The sequence below is a fragment of the Muscardinus avellanarius genome (genome assembly GCF_963383645.1).
Source record: "Muscardinus avellanarius genome assembly, chromosome: 13".
Classification (NCBI taxonomy): domain Eukaryota; kingdom Metazoa; phylum Chordata; class Mammalia; order Rodentia; family Gliridae; genus Muscardinus; species Muscardinus avellanarius.
In genome coordinates, this window is record NC_137799.1 from 89,646,906 (window position 1) to 89,669,821 (window position 22,916).

Consider the following 22,916-nt stretch of genomic DNA (forward strand, 5'->3'; position numbering starts at 1 on the left):
TCTATGGAGATCAGAACGGAGGCTCCTCAAAAACTAGGACTGAAAACACCACATGACCCAGGTAGACCGCTTCATCTTCCCAAAAGAATTAAAGTCGGAATACTATAGTAATGGCTACATATCCATGTTTATAGCAGCACAATTGACAATAGCCAAATTATGGAGCCAACTCAGATAGCCATCAACAGATGACTGGATAAAGAAAACGTTGCTAAGTGAGATCAGCCAGTCTCAGAAAGTCCAGGGTCGTAATTTTTTTCTCCTATGTGGAAGCTAGAGAGAAAATAGAAAACTAAAGAGACTTCAGATAAACGAGGAGAGGCTTCAGTAAATTCTTTATTTATTCTAGTCACATTTTAAAGAAGCCGTAAGGACACCCCCCAAAACCCAATTGCAGCTATATTGTATTTGTGCTGATACAAAAATACAACCCATCAAAGAGAACAGAGGAGCTTAGGGAACTAAAAATAATGTGGACACCAATAGCATTTATGGAGGCATTCAGAGCCCAACCCAAAAATATAAAAATTGTTTTACCTGGCCGGGCATGGTGGCGCACGCTTGTAATCCCCACGCTTGGGAGGCAGAGACAGGAGGATCGCGCAGGTTCGAAGCCAGCCATGCGCGCTGGCTTAAGAGACCCTGTTTCCAAATAAAAATGTAAAAATAGGTCTGGGAGTGTAGCCCAGAGGTAGAAGGGCTTCCAGGAACCCCAGTACCACCAAAAATAAAAAAATTTTTAAAAATTGTTTTACCTAGACTCTGCAAATGTTAGCCAACCTAGCCCTACAAAACATTCCCCCGGGGCATTCTGACCCATACAAACCATCCAGCCAGGTGTGCTGGCACGCACCTGTCATCCCAGTACTTGGAAGGCAGAGAAAGGCAGACTAGAGGTTTGAGGCCAACCTCAACAACTTAGTGTCTTATAAACCTAGCGAGTCACTGTTTTAGAATTTTAAAATGTCAAAAGGGCTGGGAGTGTAGATTGCAGGTAGAATTTCCCTGGGTTCAATCCCCAGTAACACACATACATACACATAAACACAGATATTGATTAGCAGTATTTTCTGGAAGGAAAAAGAAAATTCTGAAAAGATGTACCCCCAAAAACAATCTGTGGAAAGTGGAGACCCCTGAGGAGTACATCTAGGGTCAGATATAAGAGGATGATTCGTTTTTCAGTGGGTAATCTTTTTTGTTGTTTGAGTATTTACTATGTGCTTTTATAACTTTTATTAAAGAGAAATACTATCTCCAGAATAAATGACAGAGGGGAAAACTGACTCAGAAGGTGATACTTATTTATGAAGAAGCACAGGATTTAGAAGTGAATGTCTTTTCTCTAAATCATTATAAGTTACTTATTTCCTGATACAAAGAGAAGATTTGGCAACATCAACCAAGCTCACATCAATGACGCCATATCAGGAAGTAGAAAGAATTGTAAAAAAAAAAAAAAAAAATAGGAGCTGAGATGCCAGGATCTCTGCCCGGTCACCCCTGGGTGAGGTGGATCCCTCCCCTTGTCTGAGGCTCCCTACGGAAGATGCAGACATTAAGTTAAAAATCTAAGCTGGGCACGATGGCATACACCTAACAGGAGGATTGCAGACTCAAGGCTAGCTAGCAGCAGCCAATTACTTAGTGAGACCCTGCTTTAAAATAAAAAATAAAATGGGCTGGGAGTGTAGCTCAGAGGCAGAATGTACCTGGGTTTAATCTCCACTATGAAAAAAAAATTGAGAATCTAAAATCTCTTCCAACTTTCTAAGTCTTCTCTAAGAATAAGGGTGTATATACATTTACTTCAAATTTGTCTATGGTTTTAAAGTTACAAAAGTAACACATGCTTACCAAAGGCCCAAACAACAAAGGTATACAATGAGCAAAGCTTCCCTGCGGCATTCCCCAAAGGGACTCTCCCTTTTCTCCCCTTCCAGAATTTACCACAGGTTAACAGGCTGACAGCTGCTGCCCAGTATGGCAGCCTCTAACACCTAGAGCTGGTTATACATCAGTGGATCAAATCAGCCAGGCACAGTGGCTCACACCTGAAACCTCAGTAGTTGGGAGGCTGATATAGGAGGATCACAGGTTCAAGGACAAACTCAGCAAAGTAGCAAGATTCTCAGCAACTTAGTAAGAACCTGTTTCAAATTTGAAAAAAGTAAAAAGGGATGCGAGTGTAGCTTGGCAACAGAATGCTCCTGGGTTCAATCTATAGTACATATATCGTGTGTATATGTGTATATTTCAGTTCCTGAATCACACTAGCCACATGATGCTAATGTCTCCACAGCATCACAAAAGTTCTACTAGAAAAACTGGTCTAGCATGCATCAGAGGCCATTTTCAACTCCCCATTTCCTGGAGCCTCTGCAATTCCTTACATTAAGCCTTCTCTGGCTGTGCCCAGGACCACCCTAGCAGGTTAATGGAGTAAGCTGCCTTGAAAAGGTCTCCGGATGTCCTGATCTGCAATTAAGAATGACTAGCTTCATGGATAAGTTCGCTGAAGGTCACACAGGTCACTACCAGTAGCGCACACAAGTTTAAACTTTTCATAACAACTCGCCAGTTCCAATGCTCCTTGGGGTGACGATACTTTCCAAAGAGCACACAGGCATTCAAAACTTAAGATGAGCCAGGTGTGGTGGCGCACGCTTGTAATCCCCGTGCTTGGGAGGCGGAGACAGGAGGATCGCGCAGGTTCGAAGCCAGCCACGCACGCTGCCTTAGGAGACCCTGTTTCTAAATAAAAATATTAAAAAAGAGGTCTGGGAGTGTAGCCCGGAGGTAGAAGGGCTTCCAAGAACCCCAGTACCACCAAAAAAAAAAAAAAAAAAAAAAACCTTAAGATGAGACATCTTAGCTGTAGCTCTGGAAGACGGAGCCAAGCTACTCCCATCAAACAATTCTTCAGGTCACTCTGGCTCATACAAACCACACCTCAGCGAGGTTTTCCTAATTATTTCCTAATAAACAGTGGCCAGTATCGTTGTCTGGACTCCAACTATCAACTCTGCCTAAGCAGATCATTGCCAGCTCCTCACTGACTATTTGAACTCTGCCTATTTGTTTTTTTTTTTTTATTGGTGCAATGTATTCATACATCATAGTGGTATAAAGAAAATACTTTTGTAGACATACATGCACATCTCGCCCAGTTAGCCCCTACCACCTATTTGAATAGACGATTATAGTACATTTCTTCCCCAGTTTCCTACAAATACCTCCTCTTTCTCAGTGCTTAACCTTCTTCTAGAATGTCCTTCCCTCCCTAACTGCACCCCTTTTTCAATACACTCCTCAATTTACTAAATGATGTATACTTGTTTAAAAAATTTTTATCTCAGACATCATGTCCTCCAGAAAGCCATTCTGGCCATGCCCAGGCTACATTAGGACCCCCTAGTCACTGTTCCACAATTTCAATATAACAGACACTTTGAGGGTACAAATCTAACAGGGAGGGGGTACACGCAACTTGTCTTGAAATCACATTTTACGGCAAGGTACATTTTTTGCTGAGATATTTGCAAGAAGTTCCTAAAAATGCACTTACATTTTAAATGTGAACCAAAAAAATGTCAGTGATCCAGTTCACAGAATTCCCTTTTAAGAAGTAGCAATTTTGAGCCGGGCGTGGTGGCGCACGCTTGTAATCCCCGCGTTTGGGAGGCTGAGACAGGAGGATCGCGCTGGTTCGGAGCCAGCCTCGCTGGCTTAAGAGACCCTGTTTCCAAAAAAAAAAAAAAAAAAAAGGGTCTGGGAGTGAAGCCCAGTACCACCAAAAAAAAAAAAAAAAAGAAGTAGCAACTTTGGAGGAAAGTGACTAGAAGTTGAAGCGGGCCTACGCCTTCCCCAGGCCACACTTTGACTTTACTCTTGTCCTGTCTGTAAGCTCCAGGAACACCCTGGTGTTCTTCTATCATGATAGTACCTCCTCAGATGTGTTTGCACGGCCATCTTCACTAGATCAGAAAGGGCCATGTTCTTCTTGAATCTCTGGTCCTTAGACCAGTCCCCAACAGAGGCCTTTTTCAACTCCTCAAGCCACTTATCTCCTGGAGTTCCTGCAATGACTTACATCAAACCCTCTCGCTGCACTCAGAGTCACCTTACAGATTGCTGGGGTGAGTTGCCTGGCCAAGGCCTCCCAATCTCCTGATCTTGTAATGAATAAAAACTTGCTTCATCTATGGATTCACTGGAGGTCATAGGTCACAGGACCATCACCACTCCCAACAGCACATAGAAATTTAAAGCCTTGATTAACAACTCACAAACCCCATTATCACTTGGGGACAGTGGTTGTTTATGGGATGGATGGATGGATGGATGGATGGATGGATGGATGAGAAGGTAAGTGGATGGATGGATCACTGAATTAATGGAGTGGAGGTTAGACAGAAAGATTGACAAAAGAATGGATGGAAGGGTAGATGGACAGAAGAAGACATTTTATTAAGCATTCTATTCTGCCTCCAGAATGTCAAGATCTTAACTGTACTCTCTCGCTCTCTCTCTTTCTCTCTCTCCCTCCCTCTCTCTTCCTTTCCCCACCCATCCCTACATCCTGTCTCCAGTAACACCAAGAAAATGTTTTATATTTAACAACTGCTCGATGCCCAGAGGAAAAAAGGCTGGCGTTTCCAAGTCAGTGAGTATACTAAAGAAAGCCTGGGGAAAGGAAGAAAGAAATCTTTAACAATATATATTGGATAATAGCATTAAAAGCCTCCCGCTCTCTAATGGAAGTGCAATTTGGAGATAAACCTGAACCACCTTCCTCTCTGTGGCATATGATTAAAATCTGCTTTGTTCTTCTAATTTGCTATTCTCAAATTACCACACTGCTGCTAGCACTGCAAACTCAGGCTCACTGCTGCCCTTGAATCACTGTACAACTTTTTTTTTCCCCCTTTGGTAATCAGCACTGAACCCAGAAGGGGCCATCTACACCTGGTGGAGAAATGGCGTCTCCAAACCTGGAGGCAAACGGTGTCATTCAAGGTGCCCCCCCGCAGGTGGCAGGATGCCCCTCGGCAGAAATACATCTCCCTTGAGGTTTGGGAACACAGGAGGTGAAGTTATCCTTGCCGAGGCTCCAGGTGGTATAAAAGAACCCGCAGTGTTTTTTCCACCCCAGGCTCCAGAGATTTCATTATTCTTCTGCCTAAGCCTTCAAAACAAAGAGTCTAACAAGGCTGAAGTTACCGCCCGACCAAAATAAACACTTTTTTTTGTTTGTTTTTCTACTGTCCCTCTAAAAGCCATGGTCTGGTATTGCTAACAGTTCAACTTGCAGAGTTAATCTTAACACTACAAAGTAAATTACCTGAGAAGACAGATAGGAAATTCCACTGACATCATCCCTACATTTTTTTCTCGTTGCAGTTTTCTGGGATTGTTTTGAATTTTCAAACTATAAGCAGTATTTGTACCATATCAAATATGCAAAAGGAACTAATCTAGTTAGGTTAGATGGACACACACACACACACACACACACACACACACACACACACACAGAGGTTGACTGCAGTGTTTATTTGGATATAACTATATACTTTCAGCCATGGGTAGCTAGAGAAAGTCCACAGGGGAAAACATATCAACTGTGTACTTGGGTGACAATTTGGTCTCTCTACACAGAAGTGTGATCAGTACGTGACTTTTCTTTGTCCAAAAAACAAAAACAAAAACAAAAAAATCTGTCAGTGAAAAAGAATTGCGTCACTTATACTATCGAGGGAAATTCTAAAACAAAATAATGGTAGTATTTAGTACAGTTAGAGCAAACATAAAACTCAAGACACAATATCCTATTCTTGCTAAAAAATGAGACCTTACCTTAGACTTCTCTGGATTTCAGTTTAGTCAACTAATTTAATATACATGGTTAAGGTACTACTCAAAGACATCAAAATGAATAGAAGGGAAAAGAAAGTTTGCTCCTAACTAAAGAACCAATAATAGCTAACACCACTGTAACATTGTGGCTAACACCTACATAAGAGACAGGTCACAAGGACTAGCACTAATTCCAGATCAGATCACAGGCTTAGCAATATTTTCAGAACATTGCGCAACAATATGTGTATAGAAATGTCAAAAAATGACATCGGCTGGAAACATCAAGAATTACTATAGAAAACTTGTTAATTAGGTTTTTGTACCCTCTTCTATTAATAAAACTAATTAGTTCCTGGTTTGTTTGCTGTTGTTGGGTTTTCTCAGTACTGGGAATTGAACCCCGGGGCATTCTACCTCCAAGCTATACCCCAGCTCTATTTTTATTTTTATTTTGAAACAGGGTCTCATCAAGTTGTGGAGGGCCACAAGTAGCTGAGGCTGGCTAAGAACTTGTGTCCTCCTGTCTCAGCCTCCCAAGTACTGGGATTACAACCATGAGCCACCACATTCAGCTAGTTGCTGATTTTTTAAGACCTCTTAATTTTATGATGCTGTCCATTTATAAATGATGTTGTGTTTGAATTTCCTGCTTTTATGTGATGATCCTGATTTAGTCAATCTTGACTTTCTAGATCAGTGTTCACCATCAAGGCCCAGAGCTGTAAAGCAACAAATTATACTTGTGAGGTGAGAGATAATAAACCAAATCCTGATCTGTTAACATGCTGCTTGTTTCCCCCTGCTATGGAATACTCAGATTTCATACCTTAGCATAGAATAATTCAGACAAAACTCTGTTGTGCAGATCTAACATTCGGGTCATGACATCACTAATATTAGATTATTTCTTGGAGCAATTTTATGGCACTTCAATTATTTTAATTAATATCCACAATAACTCCCTGGAAACCAAGTAGAAGACAACATTTGCCATAGGAGATATCTAACACATGAATAAATATTAAATAAGCTGGACATGGTGGTGCATGCTTGGAATTCCAGAACTTGGGAGGCTGAGACAGGAGGATCACAAGTTTGTGGACAGCTTCAACTAACTACTGAGGCCCTCCACAAGCAAGTGAGACCCTGTTTTAAAATAAAGAATAAGCCGGGCATGGTGGTGCACCTTGTAATCCCAGCGCTTGGGAGGCGGAGACATGAGGATTCGAAGCCAGCCTCAGCTCACTTAGTGAGGCACTCAGCAACTTAGTGACACTCTGTTTCCAAATAAAATATAAAATAGGTCTGGGAGTATAGCCTGGGGTAGAAAGCCCCTGGGTTCCACCTCCAGTACCACCAAAAATTAATTAATTAATTAATTAATTTAATAAAGAATAAAAAATAGGGCTAGGGATGTAGCTTGGATGTAGAATTCCCTCGGTTCAATCTAAATACATATATATGTATGTATAATAAATTATAAATTATTGCAGGATAACTTGCAAAGCTGTTCCTCATAGTTACAATTTGTACCATGTTGGTGGAATTTTAAAATGTGCTCTCTTATTTAATGTTCATGACACTGTCTCAAAGGGCAGCTTCCCTGGAGTGGAAATCAAATCCTCTGGTGCTCTGAAACTCAGAACTTTAAATCTGTTGGTCTTTCCATTTGCTAGTTCAAGCTAGGGTGTGAGGATTAAGGACAGAAAAATTAATTTCCACTGAGAACTGTGGTTTGGCTGCCCCACTTGAGGAAGAAAATAGAGACCATTTCTTGTTCTTGTCATCAGGGTTGACCAATACAGGGGAAAGGATTGAGTACACTTGGAAAGAATCCCAGAACTCCTGTTGTATTGACTTGACCTACCATGATACTCCAAGCGGAAATATAGACAGTTTAGAAATATAGACAGAGGAAGATCAGTTATGGTAGCTGGACTCATCGTGTTTTCTGCTACCTCTTTAAAGGGACTGTAGGTCTGATTTCCTAACCTGTGTCTCCATGTCAGACCTCTGTCTCTAGTAACTTTTATTCCTTATATCCAGCAGTCTACTGGAAATTCTCCATTCGGATGCCCGACAGGCACCTCAAGGTCCAGAGCCACTTCTTCTTGTCTCAGAGCCAACTTCATGGGACGTTACCTGCACATGTGCCTAGGGCCCCGTGCTTAAAAGGGCTCTGTACTTTGACCAATGGTCTCCTGATGCCATATTGGAAATTTTAATAATTTTTGAACAATGAACCCTGCATGTCCATTTTGCACTGGGCCACAAAAAGGAAGTGACGATTCCAATCTTTCTTGGAATGGCAGTGACGTTACATTATCCCTGGCACTGAAACCAAGCTACTGGGACTCACCCCAGATTCTCCCTTCCCTCGTTCCCAATCTACTCGTTTTTTATGCCCAGGGTTTTCTACCAAGCAAAGGTTTAAAAGGACAAGTCAAAGTCAACTCTTTCACTCTCCTTTAACTATGAATCAAGTTTCATCTAAGATGGGTGCAGAGGTGCACACCTGTAACCCCAGTACTTGAGAAACGGGGACAAGAGGATCGCAGGTTCAAGGCCAGCCTCAGCAATTCAGCCAGGTCCTCAGCAACTAGTGAGATTCTATTTCATAATAAAAAATAAAATAGGGCTAGGAGTGTAGCTCAGTGGTAGAATGCCACTTAGTTCAATCCCAGTACCACCACCAAGAAAAAAAGTCATCTCTACCAGAGACACTTTCTGATGTTCCAGCCTGATACAGATGATTCCTCCGGACCTTCCACCTGTCTACATCTGTCGTTTTGTCCTCAAATCACTACATCGTCCATCTCTCCCTGACTGTTAGCCTCTGGATGGCTTATTTTTCTCTTGTGTCTTTAATTTCTAGCTCTGCACTTGAGATGAAGAAGACACTTAACAAATGCTTATAGAAGAAAGATTAATGTGATTTCAAAAAACTTTCGCTTGCTTTTGAAAAGCATATAGTTTGATTTATACAAATGTTCTTTCTTTTTTGAATGAGCTTCAGTTTTTTCTACAGCGACTCTTTCCTTTCTGTCCCACACCTTCAGGGAAAGTCACAAACAGCTCAGGAGCTTAGGTTACAAGGAGGATGCATTGTGCACCGTCCTCCAGGGTCACATCCCTCAGGGTCACTTCTACAGGGAGAGCAGCTGGCCCTGTATTCCCCTGGGGGCTGCCGGGCACTGCTGGTGTATTAGACACAACCATTCTTTGTGCCAAGACATTGCCAGAGCTCCTTGACCGTGCTACCAAAGTCCAAAATGCAGAAAAACATGAGTAGGGGATGGGGTCCAGAGGAACGAGAAGACCACCACTAACCCCAGACCCCTCTGCATGCAACTTGCCATCACAGGAAGTCCTGCATGAGAACAAGCTCTTGATCTGTCTGGGGCGCGCAGTCAGAAGGAATCCTTTCATCCCAGCGGCACTGTCCAATCAGCGTTTCAGCCTAACCAATAGACACACCAGAACGGATTTCTTTATTCCTACACTCCCTCACTATAGTCACTGAGCATCTACTGGGCAAACAGGACACCCACAAGAAAAAAGGGCCAAAAGGGAACAGACCCCACACACAAGGAAATCAAGAATGTTTGTATGAGCTGGGCATGGTGGCGCATGCCTATACTCCCAGTTCTTGGGAGGCTTAGGAGGGAAGATTACAGGTTTGAGGCCAGTCTCAGCAACTTAGTGAGGCTCTCCGCAACTTAGACTCTGCTTTCAAAATAAAAAAATCAGCCGGGCATGGTGGCGCATACTTGTAATCCCCGCGCTTGGGAGGTGGAGACAGGAGGATGACACAGGTTCGAAGCCAGCCGCCCGCGCGCTGACTTAGAAGACCCTGTTTCCAAATAAAAACCTAAAAAATAGGTCTGGGTGTGTAGCCCGGAGGTAGAAGGGCTTCCAGGAACCCCAGTACCACCAAAAAAAAATCATAAGGGCTGGATGTGTAGCTCTGAGACAGAATGTTCCTGAGTTAAATCCCCAGTACCAAAATTTTATATACATACATTTTATATATATATATATATATATATGAAACCATGAGATTGACAGATTCCACTAACACCTTACTGTTCCAGCTGTGGCACCCACACCAGCAACACAGGCATCACCTGGAAACGCATTAGAGATGCCACATCTCAGGGCCCTTCCTGACATCTCCTGCATTGGAGTTTGCATTGAGCAAGAGCACAGAAGGGCCTCAGAAATCTCAGAGACCATGCCTGGCGTGGTGGCGCACGCTTGTAATCCCAGCATTCCGGAGGTGGAGACCGGAGGATCGCGGTTCTCGGACAGCCTCAGCTACTAAGCAAGGCTCTTCGCAACTCAGTGAGACCCTGTTTCAAAAATAAAAAACTAAAAAAAAATAGGGCTGGAGGTGTAGCTCGGAGGTAGAATGCCCCTGGGTCCCATCCCCAGTATTGCAAAAAAAGAAAAAGATAAAGAAATCTCAGAGACCAAGACACAGTCACACCACCCGTCAGACCTCAATACTGACTCTGCGGCAAAAATCAAGTTCAAATACAACTCAAGATCCACCCTGGATGGCTCCTGACCAGAATTCTGTAGTTTCTCTCATCTCAGATTCACATCCAACTCTCTGCTACTTCATGGGGATGGCCATCTGAAATTCCTCATCACACAAGCAGGAACTGAAAGCAGTCCTGTTATCTGCCGAGTGCCTACCACTTATCTGAGATGCCAGGTGAACCTCATCTTAGAGTCTCCATGGGAAGAATTGTGATATTTCCATTCCTGCAATATTTTTCAGTTTTCCTAAAATGCCTACTCAGAAAAAGAAGTAACAATTTAAGAACTCAACTGACTGAAGGATCTGATTTAAGCAGCTTACATCTTAAACACTGGAGCACAGCGGCTGCACGTTTTCCGTGATCAGAAGCAGGATCTCAAAATAAGGCATGTCTTTATCTAATTATTAGAATTGAAAAAGCCAAGATTCAGCTGAAGAGCAAATGTAATTGGGAAAAATTCAGGCTGCAGAATTCTCCTTTTCTTCTCCAACTAACTACTGCAGTGGGTTCATGTATGTGCGTGCACACACACGCACCCACAGAGGTACATGATTCCTACAAGGAATTCCAAATATACATATACGTACAGGCCATGTATGTACTCAGATGCAGCTAACTTGTAATCATGGAGGCCCAAGATGGATAGGGCTTCCATTTGTTTGGTTTTCTTCATCTTCAGAAAGATGAAGACGCATGCTTTTCTTCCTTGTTTGTTTTGATGTCCGTTTGGTTTGGGGGATCATTTCTTGTTTTTGTTTTGGTGAGGAGTTTTATGTAGCACTGAGGATTAAACCCAGACCTGTACCACTGAGCTACACCCCCCAGTCCTTTTCATTTTTTTTTTTTAATTTTGAAATAGGGTCTCACTAAGATGCTGAGGCTGGCTTTGAACCTGTGATCCTCCTACCTCAGATTCCCAAGTACTAGGATTACTGGCATGCGCCACTGCACCCAGCTTCTATTTTGTTTTATTTATGATTCTTTAATCTTTTTAAGAAGTTCAGGAAATTGACAGTCACCAAAATCAGTAGTTCTTAAGCTTATAGGCTTCAAAACACCCTTACAAGACTCTATTTCAAAGTTAGAACTTTTATAATATTGAGGGGAAAAAAAAACAGCCCACAGAACGAGGAAAAACTTGCACATCACTTAATATGGAAAGGGTTTTTGTCAAGAATATATAAAGAACTCTTACAACTCCATAACGAAAGGCAACTCAATTTAAAAATGGGCTAAGTGTCTGAATAAACATTTGTTCAAAGAAGATACGTGCACGGGTGATGAGCCCATGAGAAAACGCAGCATCATTAGCCATCAGGAAAACAGAAATAGCATCAGAGAAATCAAAATCACAATGAGAAACCATTTCAGAGCCACTAAGATGGCTTTAATCAAACAGACAGATGAGAGCAAGTGTCGCACGCAGTGACGACTCTTACACGATCTTCCTCAAGCAGTTTTATTACCCCAGTTTCAATGCTCTCTCAACGCCCTCTCAGGTAAAAACAACATCAGTCTTCTATCTCCTCCCTCATCACTCCACCAACCCTCTTAGCTCCCCCCGCTAGGGCATGCGCGCTTTTAACCTTCTCCTGGGCGGGCAGGTGGTAGCACGAGGCGCTGCGTCACTAATCATCCGTAAGGCGCCTGATAGGGCTCACTGCGCAGGCTCAGGGCACCGCCAGCCTCGTGAGCCTCGTGACTTGGCTGCAAGCCCAGGCGCCATCTTGAGTCCACGCTGGCAACAAGCCTGGGTGCCACCTCAGTCCTGCCGAGTGGGCCCCGACAAGCAAGTGTTGGAGAAGACATGGAAAAACTAAAACATCTACTGCTGAGGGGTGGGGATGTAAAACGGTGCAGCTGCTTTGTAAAAAGGTTCAGTGGCTATTCAAAATATTAGACATAAGCCAGGCGTAGTGGCGCACACTTGTAATCCCTGTGCTTGAGAGGCTGAGACAGGAGGATTGTGCAGGTTCGAAGCCAGCCTCAGCTACTTAGTGAGGCTCTCAGCAACTTAGCGAGACCCTGTTTCCAAGTAAAATATAAAATAGGTCTGGGAGTATAGCCTGGAGGTAGAAAGCCCCTAGGTTCCCCAGTACCACCAAAAATTAAAAATTAAAAATTAAAAAAATTAAAAATTAAAAAATATATATATAATATAATATATATATATATTAAACATTACCAGAGGAGCCAGTAATTCCATTTCTAGTATATCCCTGAGAGAAGTGAAACGTGTGTCCACACAGCAGCTTTTACAGGAATATTCATGGAAAAATTATTCACAACAGCCAAAAAGTGGAAACGGCCCAAATGTTTATCAACTAACAGTGGACTGGATAAAAAAGTGTGATAGATCCACAAATCAGACTATTATCCAGCAGCAAAGGAACAGGGGCTGATCCATGTTCCAGTATGGACGGAGCTCGCACACACTGCGCTAAGTGGAGGCAGACACAAAGGCCACACACCGCCTGGCTTCCATTGTCATCAAGTATCCAAACAGACAAATCTATGCACGCAAGAAATAGATGAGTGCTTGCCCCAGGCAGGGAGGATTAGAATAAAATTAGGAATGGCTACTGAAGGGCACAATATTTTTCAATATTTAATTCACTATTTCTTTTATTAAATATGCTTTTTGGCACATTATAATATATCCTAATGAGGTTCAGAGTGGTAGAAACTTGATGAAGGAAACAGTTTAAATAATGCTATTTACATATATGAAGTTATCAGTACCAGTTTTAATAATATGTACTGGGAGAGGGGAGAGAGTGGGTGGGATGGAGGGGTCACTCACCGAGTGCTGTGTGCATACAGATTCTATCACAAGTTTCCTTTTGGATGATGAAAAGGTTCTAAAACTGGTTCTCGTGATGGTTTCACAACTCAATGAATGTATTAAAGTGTATACTTCAAGTAGGTGCAGTATATGGAATGTGAATTATATCTCAATAAAACAGTTAGGAAACAAAAAGGCTAATAATATCTTAGTATTACTTTGAAAATAGTTTGAATCTCATAGACCCCGTGAAAGGCTCTCAGAGACCTGCAAAGGGACTCCAGACCACAGTTTGAGAACCACTTACCCAGACGAAGAATTGAGAAGGGATTTTGTGGAATATCTTCCTAGGAGCCATGTCCCCTTTCTTGCTCCAAAGAAAGGTCCGATCCTCAGGTATCCACTCTCCCCATACATACGCACACCAAGAACATCGAGCCCACCCTGGATCCCAGGCCAGCAGAGGTTGCCTTACTCTAATTCGCACGGATCCCATCCCCTGATCAAAGTCGCTGGCTCAAGAGTGGGCCTGTGCCCCAGGAAGTCTGATCAGCCCGACTGCAAAACTTATATTTGAAAGGCTGAGTTGGAAGCGGCTTCTCTTTCCCTGGGAAGTGTCCTATGAAAACTGGCACTACTGTAGCCACTTCATTACCAGTGCAGGGACGAAGCCATACCCAAAGGCAGGAAGAAGCAAGGGAAAGGGAACTCCGGGAAAACAGGGCCACCATCCTTAAAATACATCCTTAATTCAAGACCCCTGGACAGGGGAACCCAAAAATGTCCTTAATGTTATGGCCAGTTTGGATTAGAAGTTAAGAGCATCAGGGCTGACTGCCATCCAGGGGAGTGGGGCAGACTCTCTCGTCCTCTCTGCTGTCAATACTCTGCCTTTGCCTTAAGGGCATCGAGACACAAGACCACAGCAGACCACGGGGACAGCACTGCTCTTAGGTTTTGTTGTTTCCCAGCATATACTTAATAGAGAGAACTGTCCCGTGTAAGCCAGGCTTAAACATATCAATGCTAGGTCACAGTGCTTTTAGCAAGTGCCTCTCCTTTCTACTCCTTTTGTGTCTGGTTTCAGTAGACTACGGATTGCATTCTAGATGAGCTTGGTAGATAGAAGTGTTGGGTTGGCCTTACTGGCAGAAATGATATGGTTGTCAGCTGGACCTCTCTTGGATTTTCACCGGCAAAATAATCATGGGTCCTAATCTTTATCAGGTATCTATGCTTGAATGTGAGCACTCTGAACCCCATTCTGAGAGATAGTTATTTTTTTGTCTAAGCCAACTGATCAGAGTAGTACTACTCTGCCTTTGAGTGTTACTGTAACACTTACATTTGTTCCTACATTACTCAACAACCCATGGAGGTTGGCAATTGAGGAACTGGTATACCCGTTTTACAGATGACAATTCGGAGGCCCAGTGACTTGCTCAAAGTCTTGCATAATCAGAAAATGATGACGTTTGAGCTTAAATTCATTAGATTCTAAGTCAAAGTCTTCCCACTACTAAGGGTTAACTACATTGTATCTTCACATAATAGTAAGAGAGCAGTCCCTATTTCTTTTAGTTCTTACTATGGGTCAGTTACTAGACTAAGTATTTGACATATGTTCCTCCATTTAATCATTTCAATAAATCCATGAGATCTGTGCCATTAGTATCCTCACTTTAAAGATGGGGAAACCGAATCAAAAACAGGTAAAATGGCTCACTCAAAGTCACCTGACTAGTCAGTGGCAGAGCCGGGATTTGAACCCAAGCAGGCAGTGCTCTAGAACCCAAGCATTCTACCATGTTGCCAGACTGCCACCTGGCTGGTCCTAAAGCTCACTCATCATATGAAGCTGCTCTAGACAAGCTGCCTCTGAGCTACCAGGAGCTCAGTGAGGACCACACTGACATTTAACAACACCAACTACAAAGGATTACCTAATAATTTTTCTTCTTCTGGAATTTGATCATATAAAGACCTTTTAAAATAAACCAGGGATTAGATAATATTTCATTCTGAAAGACTTATTATAAGAATAATTACAATCTAATTTGACATATTCTAAAAGACTAGCTAACAGCTGTTCCTCCCCACTATCATACACACACACACACACACACACACACACACACACACACACACACACATTATTCCTTCCATAATGACAAAGTCTACGTCCAGTTACAGAAAGGGAAGATACCAGATACATACAATATTCATTGACACTTTTGTAGCTCAGGCCTAGGAACGTGAGCCAGTCCTGCCTGTGGGATCCCATGGGAGGGCTGAGGGGTCGTGGACGAAAGGTGTTCCAAGGGGGCAGGAAGAAATGCCTTCCCTTGGTGTTGACTCTGACAGTGCAGAGCATCCAGTGTTTTAGCCACTTGTGGTCACGGGGGCCACAGTGACATGGTGATCATGCTGAGGATGGCAGGGTGGAAAGATGGGAGTCAGCTGGGTCCACACAGAGCTGTGGAACCTCCCTGCACCTGTCTTTTTTCCAGACCTCTTGCTGGTAACATAATGTCCTTAATATTTAAGCTACTTTAACTTGGCTACTCTCTCGCAGCCAAAAGCATCCTAGTCTTCAGTCCCAAGAAGCAGTGCTACAGAGAAGAAAGGGCCCTGGGTGTGGAGGCAAACAACCTGGGTTCTAATTTATTTACTGGCCAGGTGACCCAAATTGCTTAATCTCTCTGAGCCTCATTTTCCAAATCTGTAAGATCGAGATAATATGTAATGACATCAATAAAATGAAGATAATGCGGGGTAATTATGAAACTCTCATGATTAATGTGGGCACAGTCACTTTGTCAACAGCAGTGTTTTGCTAAAATGCAATTTTTCTAGATAATAATTAAACCACAGACTTTTAAACTCGTAGCCATCCGTCTCACCAACTTCTTTATTTTACAATTATGAAATGACTCACTCAATATCACACAGCTGGTTGGTAATATAATCAAACCTCATATCTGACTCCTAATCCAATGTTATCATGCCATCCTTGTATCAATAGGTCATGATCTAAATTAAATATTGTATCCAGGTGCGGTGGCACACACTTGTAATTCCAGTACTTGGAAGGCTGAGACGGGAGGATCACAGGTTTGCAGACAGCCTCAGCAACCCCTTGAGGCTCTCTGCAATTTAAGTGAGACCTTGTTTCAAAGTAAAATAAAATAGAGCTGAGAGATATAGCTCAGAGGTAGACCATTCCTAAATTCAATCCCCACTACCACAAAAAATTAATTAATTAAATATTGTGCAGGTTAGCTGGGCGTGGTGGCACACTCTTGTAATCCCCGTGCTTGGGAGGCAGAGACAGGAGGATCGCGCTGGCTTAGGAGACCCTGTTTCCAAATAAAAAAGTATAAAAATAGGTTTGGGAGTATACCCCGGAGGTAGAAGGGCTTCCAGGAACCCCAGTACCACCAAAAAAAAAAATATATATATATATATATATACACATATATATATAGTGCGTATATATATTGTACAGGTTAGCACCACCAAAAAAAATTATATATATATATATATATATATATATATATATATATATATATATATATAGTACAGGTTAGCACCCATTCGTTTAACTAGTGTTTAATGAACACGTACTACACATCAGATCTTAGGGACTCAGGGTGAACAACACCAGCAACAGAATATTACTATGTCTGTGAAGTTTACAGTCTAGAAAGGAATTGTTGAACCTACTACATCTATATTGAATTCATGCGCAAAGCACTATACTGGATTTTTGTTCAAATACAAATACCAGTTTCCAACCCATTCCACAAATCAGCTACATCTGCCAGCCTTTGCTGACAAATGAGCCGTGTGGAAGTCTACGCCGTACTCAGTCCACGTCAGTATAAACACAGCAAGTTCACTAGGAAGACTTGTGAATGGCAAGCCAGCGCCGGAAAAGTGGCTAGAGCGTGGCTAGGATTCTGCTCCAACTAAATGGCGAGATTGAATGAAAGAGGGCAGGTACTAAGCCCCATCCTTCCTCAATAACCAGACTTCACAGGTCAGCTCAATTGGAAAGACCAGCGAGGAGCAGCCAGGAACTCTGTCCCTTCCCTGGGCATCCGTCCCAGGCCCTAGTCTTCTTCCTATGCATGCAGAATTCCTCTACTATCTTACATAAACACACACAAGAGACGTGGTAGGGACAGCCCCCTAGACTGGAACTGGCCACAGGGTGTTGAAACTGAGCCATTGAAAATTTTCTTTGCCAATGTACCAAAAAATGTATCATTTGGAAAAGAGATCTTTTTTATGGTACTGACGGCTGTACCCAGGGGCATTCTACACCTCTGCCCTATTTTATTTTATTTATTTTATTTTGAAACAGAGTCTCACTAAGTTGCTGAAAGTCTCGCTAAGCCACTGAAGCTGGCTGTGAACCTAGGATCCTCCTGTCTCAGTCTCCCAAATGCTGGGATTACAGGTGTGTGCCACCATGCCCAGCTGGAATAGAAATATTTAAAAGCTGATGTCTTGAGGGCGTGGTGGCTCAGGCTTGTCATCCCCGCGCTTGGGAGACAGAGACAGGAGGATCGCGCAGGTTCGAAGCAGCCGCGCTGGCTTAAGAGACCTTGTTTCCAAAAATAAAAAAGTATAAAATAGGTCTGGGAGTGTAGCCCCGAGGGTTTCCAGGAACCTCAGTACCACCAAAAAATAAAATAAAATAAAAGCTGATGTCTTTCAAAAGCTGCTTCCTGTCATCAGTAGAGTGGTAAGTGTGGAGATCCTGGGTGGGGGAAGGAGTCAGGAGCAGAATCCTCTTCCTTGTCCCTCTGCTCTGGTGGAAGGCTCCTTCTTCACACCCTGTAATCAGAGCAAGCCAGGCAACCCCTCCTTAGCCTCCAGCTGGATTCACGCTGCATGTTTGGATACACAGGCATAATTTGAGGGTTGCACCAACTGAACTATAAGAATACAGTGTGTGGAGCTGATGGAGCACTTGTGAATATAGCTTCCCTGCAGGCAACCGCCACGAATGTCTCCTGGGTGTGGCTTGCAGTTGGAGGTGTTCTAATCAGCACCGGGCTACAGCTTTCCCCGAGACTGGCCACTGTGAAGTTTGCAAACTGTCGGGAAAGGTCGCGTGGGCCACACAGATCCTTAGTCTCAGCTGGGCGTCAGTCGCTGGTCCAATACTGACCTTGCGTCCGTCTACTTTGATGTCTGAAACATCACCAAAACTTCAGCTACTTCAGCTACGGGACAGTATGTCCAAGACATGCCAGAGCATCGATTCCAGACAGTTCTGGATTTGAATACCAGGAGCTCTGTCTCTTTCGAAAGATGCGGCCTTGGACAAGTCACTGAAGCTTGCAGTGTCTGATTTCTTCTCCATACAATGAGAATAATCCCTACGGCAAAGGACTGTGGTAGAGATTACAAGTGATGGGTGTAAAGATCTGGAATGTGGAAGATGTCCAAAAATAGTACCTAGTTGTTCACAGGGTCCTAAACAAACGTCCTGAAGGTCTCTACCATCCCCGTATCCATCAGGTCAGCCAGTCCCAGACCCTTACCTTGCCAGTGGAACTTACCGGAGCACTTGTTTTTCTTTTTCCTTTCTATTCTCTCTCTCTCTCTCTCTCTCTCTCTCTCTCTCTCTCTCTCTCTCTCTCTCTCTCTCTGTGTGTGTGTGTGTGTGTGTGTATGCGCGCGCACACTTTTAGGAATTGAATCTAGGGGCATTTTTTTTTTTTTTTTGGTGGTACTGGGGGTGGAACTCAGAGGCTTTCTACCTCCGGGCTATGCTCCCACACCTATTTTTTATATTTTATTTGGAAACAGGGTCTCACTAAGTTGCTGAGAGCCTCACTACGTAGCTGAGGCTGGCTTCGAACCTGTGCGATCCTCCTGTCTCAGCCTCCCAAGCGCGAGGATTACAAGTGTGTGCCACCACGCCCGGCCTGAAACTAGGGGCATTTTACCTGTAAACTACAACCCTCAGCCTTTTGTTTTTGTTTGTTTTGTTTTGTTTTGTTTTTGAAACAGGGTTTCACCAAGTTGCTGATGGACTGCACTAAGTCACTGAAGCTGGCCTCGTACCTACAATCCTCCTGTCTCTGTCTCTCAAATACTGGGGTTAAAGGCACACACCACCACGCCAGCAAGAGCAGTCGTTTTTCTGTCAGTCTGGAACACTCACTAGAGGATGCACGCTAATGCGTGAGCAGAGTGTCTGCACTTGCTCTGGGCTCCACGGGCAGCATTCACGCCCTGGAGAGACGGGCAGCTCCCTGCTGCTCCCACAGAGCTGGGGTTGCTGCCCTGAGGCTGTAGGCCCTGTCCAGGGGAGGAGGGTGTGCAGTCATCTCCATGACAGTCTCTACACCCTTGTAACTGCATTTCTCTAGGAGGAAGGGAGGGAGGAAACACAGTTGGATTCTCCCAAAACAAGTGCTGGTGACACTGATGTGTTTGTTCTACTTTTTTTTTTAACAATTTTTTTTTATTGAACATAGATAGTATACATTTACACTATATTTGGTGCCCTCTCCCCCCCCGCCCCCATTTTCTCTTCCCCCCTCCCACCAATGGTTGTCCAGATTAACCATGTCTTATTCATAATTTTACACATGTTCAGGTATAGACCCTCATTCCAACCCAGATCACCATCAACAGATGAATGGATAGCAAAACTGTGGGAAATACACACAACGGAATTCTATTCAGCCATAAAGAAGAACAAAATTATATCATTTGCAAGAAGATGGAAAGCCCTGGAGAGCATCATGTTAAGTGAGATCGGCCAAGCACAGAAGGAGAAGATACACATGTTTCCTCTAATATGCCCAAACTAGAAAACACAAAGGATACCAGTGGGACTCCAGATAATGGAGGGGAAATACTAGCTAAGTTTTAATGGAAAGATAGGAGAGGAGAGAGGCCGATCTTGTTCTACTTCGAAATCTTTGTAACCTGATACCTGGAAGATAATACCAACTCTTTGTTTGGAATACTCTAGGAAGGACGAGGCTCAAAATCATCTAAATAACAATTTTAATTCATTTTGATTGGCCAAATGATAATAATCACCACCACCCGGGGTCAGGGCAGAAGAGGAGGGAAAAGATGGGCCACAAAAATGTTCAGTCAATGTCAAAATCGGCATTTTGAAATCTACACTCTGACCTCCCCGGTACCAGCTGGGCCCTGAGAACTCAAACTTTCCAAATTGTTCTTAGGCTGGGAAACTTCATTGTTCTGTAGAACACCAGAAAAACAAATGCAGGTCCTCAGGGGACTGCTGATCTATTTTGAGGAAGGCTGGGTCTTGAGGGACAGTGGGAAACTGTCAACTCCACCTGAGCCCGGCAGAGAAAGGGCCTAGAGGTGGGAGACCTGCACCTGTCTCCTGCTGGGGCCCTTGCTTACACCATGGGACACTCAGGACTTCAAGCCAGACACAAACAGGTTCTCTGGCTCACTAGACAGCACGTGCCACCCACCCAGCAGAAGAACCACATATCCTCCTAATCCTTTTATTATTAAGTTTAGCAGTAGTGCTCAGAATGAAATATAAAGATCCTCTAGAAAAATCCAGCTGGAGCCTCCTTTCCTGGGAGGTCATGGGGCACCGTAATTCTGCCTTGAAACTTGTCCAGCTGTCAGTTTATAAATGACTTGCCTGTCTTGGTGTCCCAAGCTCCCACTCACAAAAAATAAATTAAAAAAAAATAAAACAGGGAGGAAAACACCTTTCATTCATACATTGTTAACACAGCCTAGAGGCGGATTCCTGCCGCTGGGAGACGCTGCCTGGTTCGCCTCCCACAGGCACGGTCCAGTGGGGTGAGAAGAGGAAAGCCCAGAAATAAATAATTAAACAGATTTTCAAGTCAGAAGCTAACAGCTGAGCCCTGACACGACCTTTCCAGACTGTATGAGGAGGGTTATGGGAGAGAGGCGCACACCTTCTTACACATATATGCATCGACGCAGCTCACACGAGATCCGCACGCCCAAATGCACTTACTACCCCAGGAGGGGGCTGCCGGCATAGCCACCTTCGCCCTAACAACTCTTCTCCGAGCTCTAAGTTGGGCGATCGTGAAGGTCCCCGAGGTCCCAAGGGCCCCAGGACGCGGGTTCCGGCGAGACGCCCCACTGGCCGGCCTCGGGACCCCTTTCCTTCCTCTGAAGCACTCGGACTTCACCCGCTCCTTTCGCAGCAGCTCCAGTTCAACGCAGCGCGCATCCCGTCCCTCAACGCTGGGGCCCGAGGCCGCCCAGCCCGCCACGCGGGTAAACTTCCCCACTGCCCCCCACAGACCGCCGCAGAGGGGCAGCAGGGGGCGCGCGGAAAGGGAGCCCGCACTACAGCCCTGGAACCTGGGCGCGGAGACCGAAGTGAGTGCACCCGGGCCGGTGCGCGCTTTTACCACCACGTGGAGGGAGGCGAGCGGGAGGCGAGCAGGTGCCCCTGGGCTCGGGGAGACCCCACCTCCCGGTGCAGCAGGGGCAGAGGGGCCACGGCTTCCCGGAGGCAGCCGCCCTGCGCGTCCAGCCTGGGCGCAGCCAGACGCGGCGGCAGGTGCATGCCCGGGGAGGGGGCCGGCGCCTGGAGCCTGCGGGGACCCGGCCCCTGCCGGGCCGAGGCCCCCAGCCCCGGAGGGCGGCGGAGGCGCGATCGGGCTCTCCGCGGGGCTCCTCCCGCGCACACCCACCCGCAGAGGCCCAGCCCGGCTCCCGCGGCAGCCCGCGCCCGGCGCCCTCTCCCGGCGCCTCCGCACCTGGATGTGGCAGGAGATCTCCGAGTCGTCCAGCAGCCGGATGGTGCATTTCATCTCCTGGCTGAGCGATTTGATGCTGGAGCTCCGAAAGTGGATCATCTTCATGGTCCTCCTGCCTCTCCGCACACAGCGGCAGGGAGCGAACATGCGCCGCGCGGGGAGCCAGGGCACGGGCGCTGGGCTCGGGCGCGGCTCGGCCGGGACGGCGTCGGGCGCTGGGGCCGCACACGCGGGCGCCGCTCGGCTCCTCGGCTCCCGCCCCCGAGTCCCCGCCTCCCTCCCCGGGGCCGAGCGCGGCCGCCGCGCCCGCCGCTCCCCGCGTGGCCTGCTCGGCCGCCGCTGCGTCAGCCCGCCCGGCCTCGCCCCGCCTCGCGCCTCCTCCCCCCGCGGCCCCCACCCGCGAGCCGGCGACCCCCGGATGGGAGAGATGGCCCCGCGGGCCGCGGGCCCCTGGGGTGACAGCTGACCCCGGAGCCCCACCCCCACCCCCGGGAACAGCCGCCGGTGTCCTGGGGATTCTTAAAGCCATTGGTTTGTTTAATGTTAACTGGGAGTCACATCCCTCCTCTAAGACATTCAGAGGCTTCCTTAAGCAATTTCTTCTTTATACCTCCTAATGGCTCGGTAAGATATTTGGTCGCACACCTTAGACCCTAGCAGGACAGGCCCCTCCCCTTTTGGAGACCCTCCCGCGCCTCCAGTGGTCCAGGAATCCCGGAGTCTCCAGGCAAAGCAGATGCGTCTCCGCCCGTTTCAGACTCATCCCTGGGCTCCGGGAGCCCTGTAATTCCCTGCCACCTCTAGGAATTTTCTGCTGTCCCCAGAGGAACTCCAGCAGGGTGCTGAGCCCTAGGCCCAGTAGGTGGCCAAGGAGTGGTGGCCTTGAGCCGAGTGGGTGGGGCTTGAAGGTGGGGGCTGGAGTATTTGTTGGTGGGGATTGCTGGAAGCTCT

General features: G+C 45.4%; 1 protein-coding gene across 1 annotated transcript in view; it reads right to left on the reverse strand.

Moving 5' to 3' along the window:
- FRMD3 (FERM domain containing 3) overlaps nt 1-22,112 on the reverse strand; it is a gene marked incomplete at both ends in the record, with an annotated part of 271,973 nt that extends 249,861 nt beyond the window's left edge. Inside the window, one exon of the mRNA XM_080709442.1 lies at nt 21,966-22,112. Within this exon, the coding sequence (XP_080565568.1) occupies nt 21,966-22,112 (147 nt within the window). The remainder of the gene's footprint in view (nt 1-21,965) is intronic.
- Nucleotides 22,113-22,916: the final 804 nt, after the last annotated feature.